Source organism: Thermobia domestica, chromosome 16, assembly GCF_964235325.1.
Source record: "Thermobia domestica chromosome 16, izTheDome1.hap1.1, whole genome shotgun sequence".
Lineage (NCBI taxonomy): Eukaryota > Metazoa > Arthropoda > Insecta > Zygentoma > Lepismatidae > Thermobia > Thermobia domestica.
Window position 1 is genome coordinate 1964802 of NC_137469.1, and position 13070 is coordinate 1977871.

At 37.4% G+C, this 13070-nt stretch overlaps 1 protein-coding gene across 1 annotated transcript in view; it reads left to right on the top strand.

Moving 5' to 3' along the window:
* The first annotated feature begins 2995 nt into the window (after window positions 1-2995).
* The window catches only part of LOC145672873 (regucalcin-like), a 41798-nt gene continuing 31723 nt past the window's right edge, over window positions 2996-13070 (top strand). The window contains exons 1-2 of the mRNA XM_081742051.1: window positions 2996-3237; window positions 7944-8119. Coding sequence (XP_081598177.1) covers window positions 3143-3237; window positions 7944-8119 — 271 coding nt within the window. The 5' untranslated portion in view covers window positions 2996-3142. The remainder of the gene's footprint in view (window positions 3238-7943; window positions 8120-13070) is intronic.

Genomic DNA, 13070 nt, shown 5'->3' on the forward strand with positions numbered 1-13070 from the left:
GCGAATTTCCGAGAAAATTCTACTTGAGTTTGATGTATCACTTCCACTTATTTCCATTTGATAAACCGAAAGTTGAATCTAATATGGCTGGTCCAAGATGATGGATAGGATGGGTAACATGTGTCAGAGAAACAGTATTTGATCCAATTTGTTTTGCGTATGCCTACATTCATGTTCAGTTACATCTAAATAAACTAAAAGCAATTTTGTGTCCGAGCGCTGTAGTAGTGTATGAGCCGGATATATGAAGGTCCATAAATATGCAAATTACCAGTATGGGCCACTAAAATTAGTACAATACACATTAGGCCGCGGAGAACTTTCCATTTGAATCAATTTTACTCGAATCTCGAGGGGACACTTCCCGAATGTACTTTGTAATACAGAAACAGTTTTTGAGTATCTCTTAGAATTAATTGTTTCTATATATGAGTCAACATTGACACCGCAAGTTACACTATTTTTAGTACTTCCGGTTGCAGTAAATATAAAGGAGATACGATGAAATCTACTTTCGGGATCCTGGATCCATATCAAATATTAATTTCTGGCAAGATCAGTTTCATGGAATTACCGTACAGCATTAATTTTTAGGTTTACATAAAAAGATAGTTTTCTCAGGTTTTTCGAAAAGTGCACATGGGAATTTACATTCAGTTACATCATATTCTTCAGTTGAATGAGATATATCAACTGTCATGTGTCATCTTTGAACGGTTTATGGTTATCCGCGAACATTGTAAAATTATGTTCCGTCTTATGCAGAGTCGTTTTGACGTACGATTAGCGTCATATTAAACGCTTGACTACTGCAGGAAATATACGTTAGTCGAACTCTTTAGTATGGTATGTCCACAAGGTTTTTCAAAGAAAGAAATAGAAGGTCCCTATTTCGTGGCTAAGCGGTTAGCGTACGTGCCCTTGGCCTGAAAGACCCGGATTCGATTCCTGGCGGGAGCTCATGGTTTGGATCCAAGGTTAAGTAGTAGGTCCATGTCTCATACAGCCTCGCTACGAAAGGGACGCAAAACTCACAATCAAATCAAGAAACAAATGGCTGATGGGTGTGTCTTCAATAAAAGGGTGTGTCTTCTGCAGGGCCGGCCCTAGGCAATTTGCCGCCCCGTGCAATGCCATCATTTACCGCCCCCTATTTCTCCAGAAACAACAAATGTTAAAAGCCACGATTTTAAGCATGCTACTCCATCATGAACAACGAAGGGGAGAGAAACGGCAATCGCACTCGGAAAGGCCATCTCGTTGTGTCTGTTTTCTTTTTTTTAGATAATAATCTATTATGGTAGGGAAAGATAAAACAAACACATCTGCAGAGAAAAGATGGTAATCCTGTTTATAAAATTCAATATCGAGTTTCAATCTCAATATATCAGTTTGCAATTCCAGAGTAACTAGTTATTTTATATTTATTTCTTGATTTTCCTTCTACATCTGTTAAAAGACTCTTTAAAAAACTTGTTTCGACTTTCAATAATAAGGAATTTGTTTGTGACAAAGACAAGACTAGTTTTCGTATTAAAACTGATAACAACCTAAAGGGAATAGGTGTTGTCTACTGTTCGAGAAATGAGTTCTTGTATTTGACAACAATCAAGCACTTTATGCTGGGATTTGTTTGTCCATTTGCTTTAGCACTGTCCATGTAACCTTATAATGTGTCCTAAACATGATTTATGAATGCAGTATTCAAATAAAAGGTCAGCTTAGTAAATGTGACTACCATCATCATCATCATGAGGTCTGTTTCCAGCAAGAAATATTTATTTTAAATAATATAGCTATGGGAGATTTTGCCCTCTGGAAACTTGCTGCCCATGGAAATGCACGTGTTGCACATATGGTAGAGCCGGCCCTGGTATTCTGTAATAGAACTTGCATCTAGAATATGATGAAGGATTTTTATATTTCTAGGCTTTCGGCATCTATGGCCATTTAGCCCGTCACGTTTTGAGGGCGACGTCCCTTGGCGAGCACACTATCCGGGGAAAGGGAAGGAAGAAAGGATTGGGGAAGGAAGGAAGCTGCCTGGGACCTATAAGTTAGGTACCACCCCGGCATTTGCCTCGTATGAATGAGGAAAACCTCATTCAAGGTGGCTGGACTGAGAAAGCATTTACACTTTTTCGACCGTGTCCCCATCGGGAATCGAACCCGGGATCGCTCGCTCGGAAGGCGAGGGCGTTAGCGACCATCTAGAACAGCGTTTCCCAACCGGTGTGCCGTGAATGGGCCGCTGGTGTGCCGCGAGAAGTCGAAACAAAATTATTAGTTTTATAGCAATCAAATTGTAAAACGTAGGGGAAAATGTATATTTGTATATGGACCTCTACTATGAATCTACAATTTTAAGTTTCATACCGGGTTACTTACTGTTCTGTACATTTATAATGTTGAAAAAGTATTTATTGTCATTGTTATGACTATTATTGCTTCTTTATTGTTGCAGACTATTTCGTAACTTGAAAATTTAAAATATCATTCGATCCTTTCGACAAATTTCCTACATTTGTGTTTTAAAAGTAATTAAATGAGATTTGTTTGTTCGTTCGTTATTTAGTGATTACCTTCTTAGTAAAAGGTTGGATACAGTTTTTTAAAAAGAAAACGCATTTTTTTTTAAAAACTTGAGTTTAATATTTCATTACAATTGTATTCTATTTTTAAATTAGAACGAAAAATAAGCATAATGATTTATTACAGGGAAAAACCAGTGTTCGAGCTGTCTTCTCTGTGAGAAGATTAATAATCACAGAAAAAATACCACTGTGTTTTATATTGACAAATAATATCTATAAGTGTGCCGCGCGCATCCAAGTAACACCCGTAGTGTGCCGCAAGTTGAAAAAGGTTGGGAAGCGCTGATCTAGAATATGGAAGTATCTTACCGCGCAATATGAGAGTTCTTTCCCAAACAACACAAAGTCTTCAGGTGGAAGGAAAAATACACAGTTGGAGAGAGAACATGCTATGGATAGGATTAACCTTATTTTAGTACCAGGAAACAGATCCGTAATACGACTGCTGCTACAGCGTTATTTTGCAAAAGCAACTACAGTATTCCAAGAGGCGAAGTCACGTGCGCTACTCGTTATCTGCGTAGCAAGTCTCGAACTGCAATCGGCGGATGGCTGCGCAGTTGTGTCTCCGAAGGACGGCCAGTTGCAGTGGGTTGATTTCACGGTCGAGCGGTGACCCTTGGGAAACACTTTGCGAAATACGGTAAGTTCTTTTATTAATAGAATATAAATGTTATACATGAAATAAGATGTTTTCGCGAATAAAATTATTTTAATTTTAATCAGAGGAAACTTGTAAAAAGACAGAATTTAAGAGTTTCGCGCGGATAGAATGTTATGTATATGCGCATGCCCCATGGCTAGCACGATCGCTGTCGGATCGTGTGTTCGTTGGGAAAGTGAAAACTCGCGACGGACACACATCGTACAAAAAGAGGGTGGGGGAGGAGCCAAAATTGATCAACGCCAAGCGAACAGCCGCTGTCATGTGGTTTGGCCTTGCCCATTGGCTAACGCGTCCGCTTTTGGTGCACGGGGTCCTGGATTCAGCTTCCGGTGAGAGAGACTTACAATTTAAAGCCACATTGTCACGTTACAAGAACTTATAGCTGTCATTAAAAAAAAAAAAAATCTTGAAACCCTACTATATTTCACCATGTACACATAGTCTTGAAAGGGTCATAAAACATTTTTTTCCATCTTGCAAAGAGTCGAACAGTGTCCAACTTTCTGGGACGTCTTGCTTGCTACCTACTATCGCCCTCCCGCTGACATAAAGGAAAAACCAGTTTCGCCGCTTCCTAAACAACGGATTCTTTTGGACAGGGAGGAGGAGTGCGCCAAAATACACGCTTTTAATGAGGAGGTTAATTGTTTGTCCACTAAAGTGCGGTGCTGCAATGGTGGTGATACCTTTCTTGTTTACAAGAAGTTGTAAAATCTAAACAGTAGAATGAATAAATCGGGCAGTGAGGTCTTTTTTATGACAGCTACAAGATTCATGTAAAATGGAAACGTGGTCTAAGCGCATTGTAAAGTGTAGGTCCTCGACTCATCTAGTTGAGGTGGGAAAAAGGATGCTAAGCTTTTAACAAATTAGAACAATTTTAAGCTGATGATTATGGGACGAAACCCATCATGGATTCGACTCTCACTGCACTAATAATTTCAAAACACATTTCCCCCGGGGGAGAGGAACCTCAGTATACGGGGGTGAAAAATAAGGCAAAAATACTGGTGATCCACGTTGAAAACAATCTAATATAACGATTGCACGGTAACTTCGTAGTTCCGTGGGATAAATCCTCTGGTTACACCCTTAAATCATCACAGGTTAAGAGCATCAACATTTCAACTGAGATCAAACCAGGGAGCCCACGTACCAGAAGTGAACGCTCTACCACTGAGCCCCAGATTCTACTGTAGTTTGATAGTAGGTGGAAGATGGCAAAAAGCAATGGAGAACACAGAACATTTTAATATCAGGGCACAAAATTTCCGGTCGCCATTGCCAACTAGAAATTTATAGCTGACGACCCGTGTTCAGTAGGGACTGTTTCTGCCTACACTCACAGGGCTGCGCAGTTTCTGTTTTCGATGAAAATAATTATCACTGAGTGGAAGAAAACACGGAATGTGAAGTCTTCACAACGGACATGAAGATAAAGTTTTAACACCGTTGTAATTGATACAACTCAACACGTATATGAATTATCCAATTCAAAATTGATTGTCCTGAATCAAAGTCTGGATTTGAAATTTTATGCCCTGATCTCTTTCTTTGTCAAACCAAAAGCCGGGGAGGGGGTTACCTCTCATCATTTGTACATGAGAGGTACTGGCGACCAACATTTTTGGGTTGGCGAGTGCGTCTGACTTTGAAATTTTGTCCCCTGTTAATATTGAAAAGTAATTCCCTTTGTTATATGTTGGTGGGGACATACTACAAAGTCAGAGTTAGTGTTGTTCAAGAGACAAGAAATTTCTGGTGTCGAAAACGAGAAAAGAAGTGAATTTTTAAATTTGAGGCGAGATGGGAATAGAGATGCAAGGGCTCAGAAGAAAATGACTATTGATTTTTTTAAAACGTTTTTGCTTGAGAAATTTGGGGATCTTTTTTTGAAGATTTCAATTTTAATGCAGAAACAACAGTACGTTTCACCTTTCTTTTCCTATTATAACACGTAAATCATGTAATTACTGCATTCTGAAAATAAAAATGAGAAGTTCAGCCTATCATTGATAGGAAAGAAAAGTACAAATTGGTGGTCGCAATGCGTTTTTTTCTTTTTTTTTAGTTCGAATGAATTGAATGTATGAACGATAAGAAATTTTTAATGAAAATTTAAGTGTTTCCAACACGTGTTTGAAAACGTAGTAGTTAGAGGTACAAAATTAGTTACATTTTTTTGGAGGTAAAGACGCGTTTTAGTAAGAAGTTACGCGCGGTACAAATGTATTTGTCTGTTTAGCTATTTACATAACACTTACTTACGACGTTAAATTCGAGCGGCAGAAGGTTCAAACACTATTTCCAAATTTCCTATTGCAAAAATATTAACGCGACATAATACTGAGAAAAAATCTGGAAGTAATGAACTAGGTTAGGTTAGGATTTAGACTTCTGGGCTTTCAGCATATAAGGCCATTTAGCCCTTCACGTTTGAGGGATGACGTCCCTCGGCGAGCACACAATCCGGGGAAAGGGAAGGAAGAAAGCGGCCTGGAACCTATAAGTTAGGTACCACCCCGGCATTTGCCTGGTGTGAATGAGAAAAACCCAAGGAAATCTCATTCAGGGTGGCTGTCCTGAAAAAGCGTTTTACACCTTTTCGACCAAGTGTTCCCACCGGGAATCGAACCCGGGACCGGCAAATAATGAACTAATGTCTACCCAAGATGGTCATTTATTGGTTTAATTTTCTAAAAGTGAACTTAGATTTTAATAGAAGCTCCCAATCTCAAAATACTGTAAAACGCTTTCCAAACGGACAACGAATTGTAAGTAAAATTCTGTACCACAAAGCCAAAATGGATTTGTATTTGTTTATTGGTTTACGATACCTTTTTCTTGTCTACCAGTTTAAATTCAGACAACCCGTACAACATGTATCACAAAAACAATATATATCTTTGAGGAACTTAATGTAGTGGTTAGGCAACCAACATAACCCTTTTGATATATTGGATTGCATAACTTACACTTTGCTGGCTACCAGTGAAATGCCAGTTCGAAAACAAATAAAGATACCTCGCTCTGGACTAAACATAAGATTAAGAACTAATGAATGCTTAAATGCACTTTTTAAAAAATGTGGAATCCAGTACAGGAGAACAAAGATGGTATTTTAATAAGAAAAGCATCAGAAATTAAAAAAAAAAAAAAATCTTCATGTTTTCTTTAAAGAAACTAAGTTTTTATTGAAAAGAACATCCTCAAAACGCCAACATTTTTGTATCTTTACCACAAACATTACGATTCTCATCTCGTTTTCGATACGACCATGGAGACGAGACTACAAGTTTGATGCGCGACTAGTTCACCCAAATTTTAGATCTCAAACAGTATTTTCGTGTTACATGATTCATAGCATAAATGTTATAAATTAATAAAGTGGATGCATATATAAACACAATGAAGAGCATTTATCAACATTTAACGATATGCAAATACAGAATATACCTCAATTACATAAATATGATTTACATATCTCACACTTCGTGGAACCTCTCATGACACTGAAGGATTCTGATAACTTTTACAGAAAATTAAAAAAATATATATCAAAACAAAAAGAGAAAGAAATCTTCAAGATTGAAGACGAGAGGAGAAAACCTTATTTCTCGTCTCGCCTCGTCTCGTCGACAAAACTAGAGAGCATTGAAAATTTGAACAGATTACTGTGGTTCCAATTTCATCTTAAATTTTAGGCTAACGTCTCATATAACCTCAAAGCAGTGGCGGCCGGTGGATTGTGGTTTCGGGTGTTGCTGAACGAACGATCGGAGACAGAAGATATAAAGTGCACTCATTGACTGATCAGCATAACTTTAGATGCAAATGCTATGTGACATAAATTAACTAAAACAAAATTCTGTTTTTAAAAAATACAAAATGCAGAACATTTTATCCGATTAATCACCTTATTTAATTAGTAAGTTCATTCTTCTCTCTTTGATTGGAGCAAATCTGCCTAATACATGCTGGTTGAACTCTAGTATTCTTATTGTCAGGTCCTTTTAAATGGAAAGCATAACCAATGGTGATAACCTTTCTTGGGACACTTTCAATTTTGTAATTGTGCAATCACTTTTTTAATTGTCATTATATTGATTTGCTTCAGTATAGTCCCGTAATTTAAAAAAATATGAATGCATAAAAACAAATTCCATTTGTTACTTCCTAGTGAAATAAAATTCAGAAATCTTATTTAGCGCGAGAAACCTTCTCATTCACTGGAAACCGTGCTATGTTGCAGAAGCACTGCAACGATAAGAGCCTTTAACTTCTGAGATAGGAGAAAGGAGACTTTACATTCGCTCCAATTGCCGCGCTGAAGGAATTTGGTCGTTGTATGCTCGCTGCAACGCAATATAAATTATAGACTCTGTGACGGATTATTTTTCGCTTTTTAAAACGGATTAACGAAACGGACAGTTACAGAAGTAAAAAAAAGTTCTTTAAAGTATATATGGGAGTATTAGAAAGTATTTTTTCTGTTCTTTACTACTATTGCTAATAATATTTTTTTCTTGAAATATTTTGGTCATTGCGCACCAGTGCAACACTAACATTGGCCGCCACTGCCTGAAAGGAACATAAATTCCAATCTAACCAATCTAGAGATCGCCACTGGCCTGCATGTTACAGTTTAATCTTCAAAATCATGTGGTTCTGTTTCTTTGCAGAGATACATCCGAGATGACCTCTCCACAAGTTGAACCTGTCACTAGCAAACCAGCGATTCTTGGCGAGGGACCACACTGGGACGAGGCTACTCAATCACTGTATTTCGTGGATATCACAGGACAAACAGTAAATCGATACGACCCTGCGACGAAGAGGCACACGAGCTCAAAAATCGGTAAGGGACTGTGAAGTCAAGTTGTTTGCCATGTATTCTAGATGTCAAACGTTGTTTTCTATGAATGAAACTTAAATTAATGTTAAACGAAAAATTGTAAGGAAGTGTTAGAATTAGGTTTAATGCTAACAATATTGTCATGTAAAGCAGGTCTGGGCAAGTTGGAACAGAGGATGGGGCAATCACAGAGTGATTACTAGCACCGATTGCTTTAACAAACATTTTCAGAATAATTGAATAGCCATATGCAATGGACAGACTCGTTTATTGTATACTAACCTCACAATAATATAAAAAAATGTGACGATATTATTGTTAACAGAGCCTAGTAAGGTGATATCACATACGGTGATAAAAATTACCCGGAAAATTTTCCGATTCATAAAAACATACTACACTTATTCCTACATCGTTGTTTAGCCGTGATGTAAGGTGGGAAATTATCTTCTATATTTTACCGGGAAAATTTTCCGTTCTAAGTAAACACCAGTGATCAAGCAACAAGTCCTCAGTAATCATAAAATTGATTGAATTCATGCATAGAAATGTTAAAAAGTGAAAGATCGTTTAAAGAATCTGTAAATGTTCATGACTCATACAATTTTCAGTACTATGTAGGAACAAGTGAAACAATTTTTCATAAATGGAAAAATTCTCTGTCCTGTATGGAAAAATTGAAAAACTTTTCATGAGTCGGAAAACTTTCATCATTTTGAAGCAAAAAGTAAAACAAGTTTTTGTGAACAGAAAGTTTTATTGCTCTTAGAAACAAGTGAAAGAAATTTTCATAGATCGGAAAATTTCCATTGCGATGTAGAAACAGGTGGAAAAACTTTTCATAAGCCGGACAATTTTGGATATTGTGTATAGTGATGTTAGGTAGAAAATTTTCCACTATATTTAAGTGCACATTGAGCTATAAAATTCAATTCCTGTAGAGGAAAGTTAGACAGCAACAAATTATAATTTTCCAATTAGCTTACGGAAACCATGAAAATATTTCGATTCATGAAAAATTGTTTCACTTGTTCCTACATAGTACTGAAAATTGTCTGAGCCATGAAAATTTTCAGATTCTTTAAACGATCTTTCACTTTTTAACATTTCTATGCATGAATTCAATCAATTATTTGATTACTGAGGAATTGTTACTTGATTACTGATATTTTTTTTTAGAACGGAAATTTTTCCGGAAAAATATAGCGGAAAATTTTCCACCTCACATCATTAATCACACAGTACACTATACGATATCACACAAAGAAGCAACGCAAACAAACAGATATACTTATTTACATACGCGAGAAAACAAAATGAACGGCAAACAAAAGGTTATCTTGATCTTCGAACTGAACACGTTGGGCCTTATGCAGAGACGTACTGACGCGTGATTAGTGCCATACTAAAGAGTTCGGCTAACACATGTTTCCTGCAGTAGTCAGGTCTTTAGTATGACGCTAATCATGCTTCAAAAGGACTCTGCATAAGGTCCGTTAGCTTTACTTACGGCGAGGATTGAAGCACGAAACCGAGTGGAACGAGTGGTGGTGAAGAAAAATATTAGTTTCTGTGTTATTTCTTAAGCGTTGCCAAATCGAGAGAGTGTTGGAAAATTTTTAAATTCAGTTTAAAGATGGGCTGCCACGTTAGAAGAACTTGTAGCTGTCATATATATATATATATATATATATATATATATATATATATATATATATATATATATATATATAAAAACTTGACACCCTACCATGTTTCACCGTGTACACATAGTATTGAAAGGGTCATAAAACATTTTTTTCCATCTTGCAAGAAGTTGAACAGTGTGCAACATTCTGGAATGTCTTGCTTGCTACCTGCTATCGCCCTCCCGCTGACATAAAGGAAAAACCAGTTTCGCCGCTTCCGAAACAACGGATTCTTTTGGACAGGGAGGGGGAGTGCGCCAAAATACACGTTTTTAATGAGGAGATTCACTGTTTGTCCACTAGAGTGCAGTGCTGCATGCGTGGTGATACCTTTCTTGCTTACAAGAAGTTGTAAAATCTAAACAGTAGATAGAAAGATCGGGTAGCGAGGTCTTTTTTATGACAGCTACAAGATTCATGTAAAGTGGAAACGTACCATAAGAGATATCAATAACAGGTCAAAGGAGCTACGTGAAAGGGCTTTATGGTCCAGGGAGTGGCTGTCGGACATGGTTGATTGTAAAGAAACAAATAGAAGAAATTGAATATCTTACCTAGTTTTAAATGGGCTTTTATTTCCACAGGTCAAGTGTGGAAATGACTTATTTTATTGAAATAAAATAAAATAAAATCTTTTAGTTTAACGCCCCATGATTATGCCTGTTAGGCTAAGGGAGACGAATCATTTAGACACCTGAATGATGATGGAAGCATTAGTGGAATGAAATCTCTTTAAGTTTTACGTCCCACGTTTATGTTGGCTAGGCTGAAGGAGACGGTGATGATGACAAATGAGTGAAAGTGGGAGAAAACTGGAGAATCCCGAGAAAACTCACGCACATGGTGTTTGTCCACGCAGAGCTCACTTTGTGCGAACTGGGGTGGAAGCAAGGACCACCAAGTACTCAATGCACTAGAGGTCAACGTTCTATCACTGAACCACCGCGGCCCCCAAAATTGGTGGAATGAGAATTGGGAGGAACCTACCCGGGAAAACCCATGGACACGATGTTGTCCACCACAAACTTGCTTGGCCGGAGATCGAACCCGGAACACCACATGCCAGAGGTAAGCACTCTACCACTGAGCCACCGTGCCACCCATACTTATTTTATTAACGAACTTAAAAAGTTCGTTACTGAATTCTCTATGTCTGTTTGTCTGTCCGTCTGTCTGTTATTTGCGATTTTTTTTAATTTTGAGCCCTCCATTTGATACAGCATCAAAAACTATCTGAGAAAGTGATTAAATTTTTCGCTTCACTCTTACCGTTCCAAAGTGGCCAAACAATGGCCGATTCCCGGAGATTTAAGGAGTCATATCTCGGGAACCGTGAGTTATGGAGAGATGATATTGACGTTGATCAATACCTATTCAATTTTGAGACCTCCATTCGATAGAGCATCAAAAACTATCTGAGAAAGTGATAAACTTTTTCGCGTCACTCTTACCGTTCCAAAGTGGCAAACAATGGCCGATTCCCGGAGATTTAAGGAGTCATATCTTGGGAACCGTGAGTTATGGAGACATGATATTGGCGTTGATCAATACCTATTCAATTTTGAGCCCTCCATTCGACAGAGCATCAAAAACTATCTGAGAAAGTGATGGAATTTTTCGCTTCACTCTTACCGTTCCAAAGTGGCCAAACAATGGCCGATTCCCGGAGATTTAAGGAGTCATATCTCGGGAACCGTGAGTTATGGAGAGATGATATTGGCGTTGATCAATATCTATTCAATTTTGAGACCTCCATTCGATAGAGCATCAAAAACTATCTGAGAAAGTGATAAACTTTTTCGCGTCACTCTTACCTTTCCAAAGTGGCCAAACAATGGCCGATTCCCGGAGATTTAAGGAGTCATATCTCGGGAATTGTAAGTCATAGAGAGATCATACTGGTGTTGTTCATTACCCAAGAGGATGGTGAACATTTTGGTACCAAATAGTAACCGATGGCCAGTGGCCAATTGGTCACTGGTTTGGTCAATTGCCAGTTTCCCAGTGGCCACCAATTAATATCAGTACGAAAATGTTTACCTCCCTCTTAGGTATTGACTAACACCAATATAATCTCTCTATGACTTACTGTTCTCGTGATATTGGTCCAAAAATGGCCAATTTCTAGATATTTAACTAGCCATAGCTTGGGAACCATAAGTTATAGAGAGATGATATTATTGATGTTGACCAATACCTAAGAGGACGGTAAATATTTTGGTACCAAATAGTAACCGGTGGCCACTGGCTAACTGACCACCGTTCCCCAGATGTTGGCCAAAAAGTTCAAATTTCTAAATATTTAAGCAGCCATATCTCGAGAACTGTAAGTCATAGAGAGATGATATTTTGCGAGAAAGAGAAGATGATGTGGATGAAAAAGATTTACTTTTACATGTAGGAACAATCACAGTTCCTTCCCGCTCCATCTCTCCATTATTTTAAGTTTGTTCTGGCAATGCTCTTGAAGCATTCTCAACTAGTTTATTCTTATTTTAAACAAGTATTTTTTTCTGTTGATTGGTTTGACGCATCTTTTCATTTTTCCCTATTCTGATACAAAGTGTTCATCTCGTTGTAGTGTTTATTATTATTATTATTATTATTATTATTATTATTATTATTATTATTATTATTATTATTATTATTATTATTATTATTATTATTTGGTCCCTATACTTGAATTGCGACCTCCTTCTGAATATTTCCCCCATCTTACATTCCTCTATAACCTCCGGTTTATCCGTTAAAACGACGGATGTATTGGTATTTTAACTCTTTTAATCGTAATTTTATGAGCACCTTGTATATTCTACTCATTTGCGTTTAGCATTATATCCCCTTTCTTAAGAGTTTTCAACCTTCAGAGTATTTACAACTGGGTTGGTTGGTGTAATGGACATTTAACATTCCTTTTGAGTACCAAGGCCATCTGAAACGGATTTACAACTGGGGAAAATAACATTATAAATACCACCATGTTTGTGGAAAAATTTTTGTTGCTTTACACAGCATGTAAATATTATTCAAAGCTAAGAGACTTACATAAGAACTTTGTCACACGAGATATAAAACGTGAACCTCTTGTCAACATTAAGCTTACTTGTAGATACACTTATCAGCATTTTTATTACATGTTTATGATCGCATGACAAACAGTTTAATCTCTAATTTGTTAAGAGTTTCCGACTCATACTCTGTTATGTAACAAGAGAACGCGTACTTGCAGGGCTCTTCAGCCCCTGGAAAACGACTATACTTGGTGG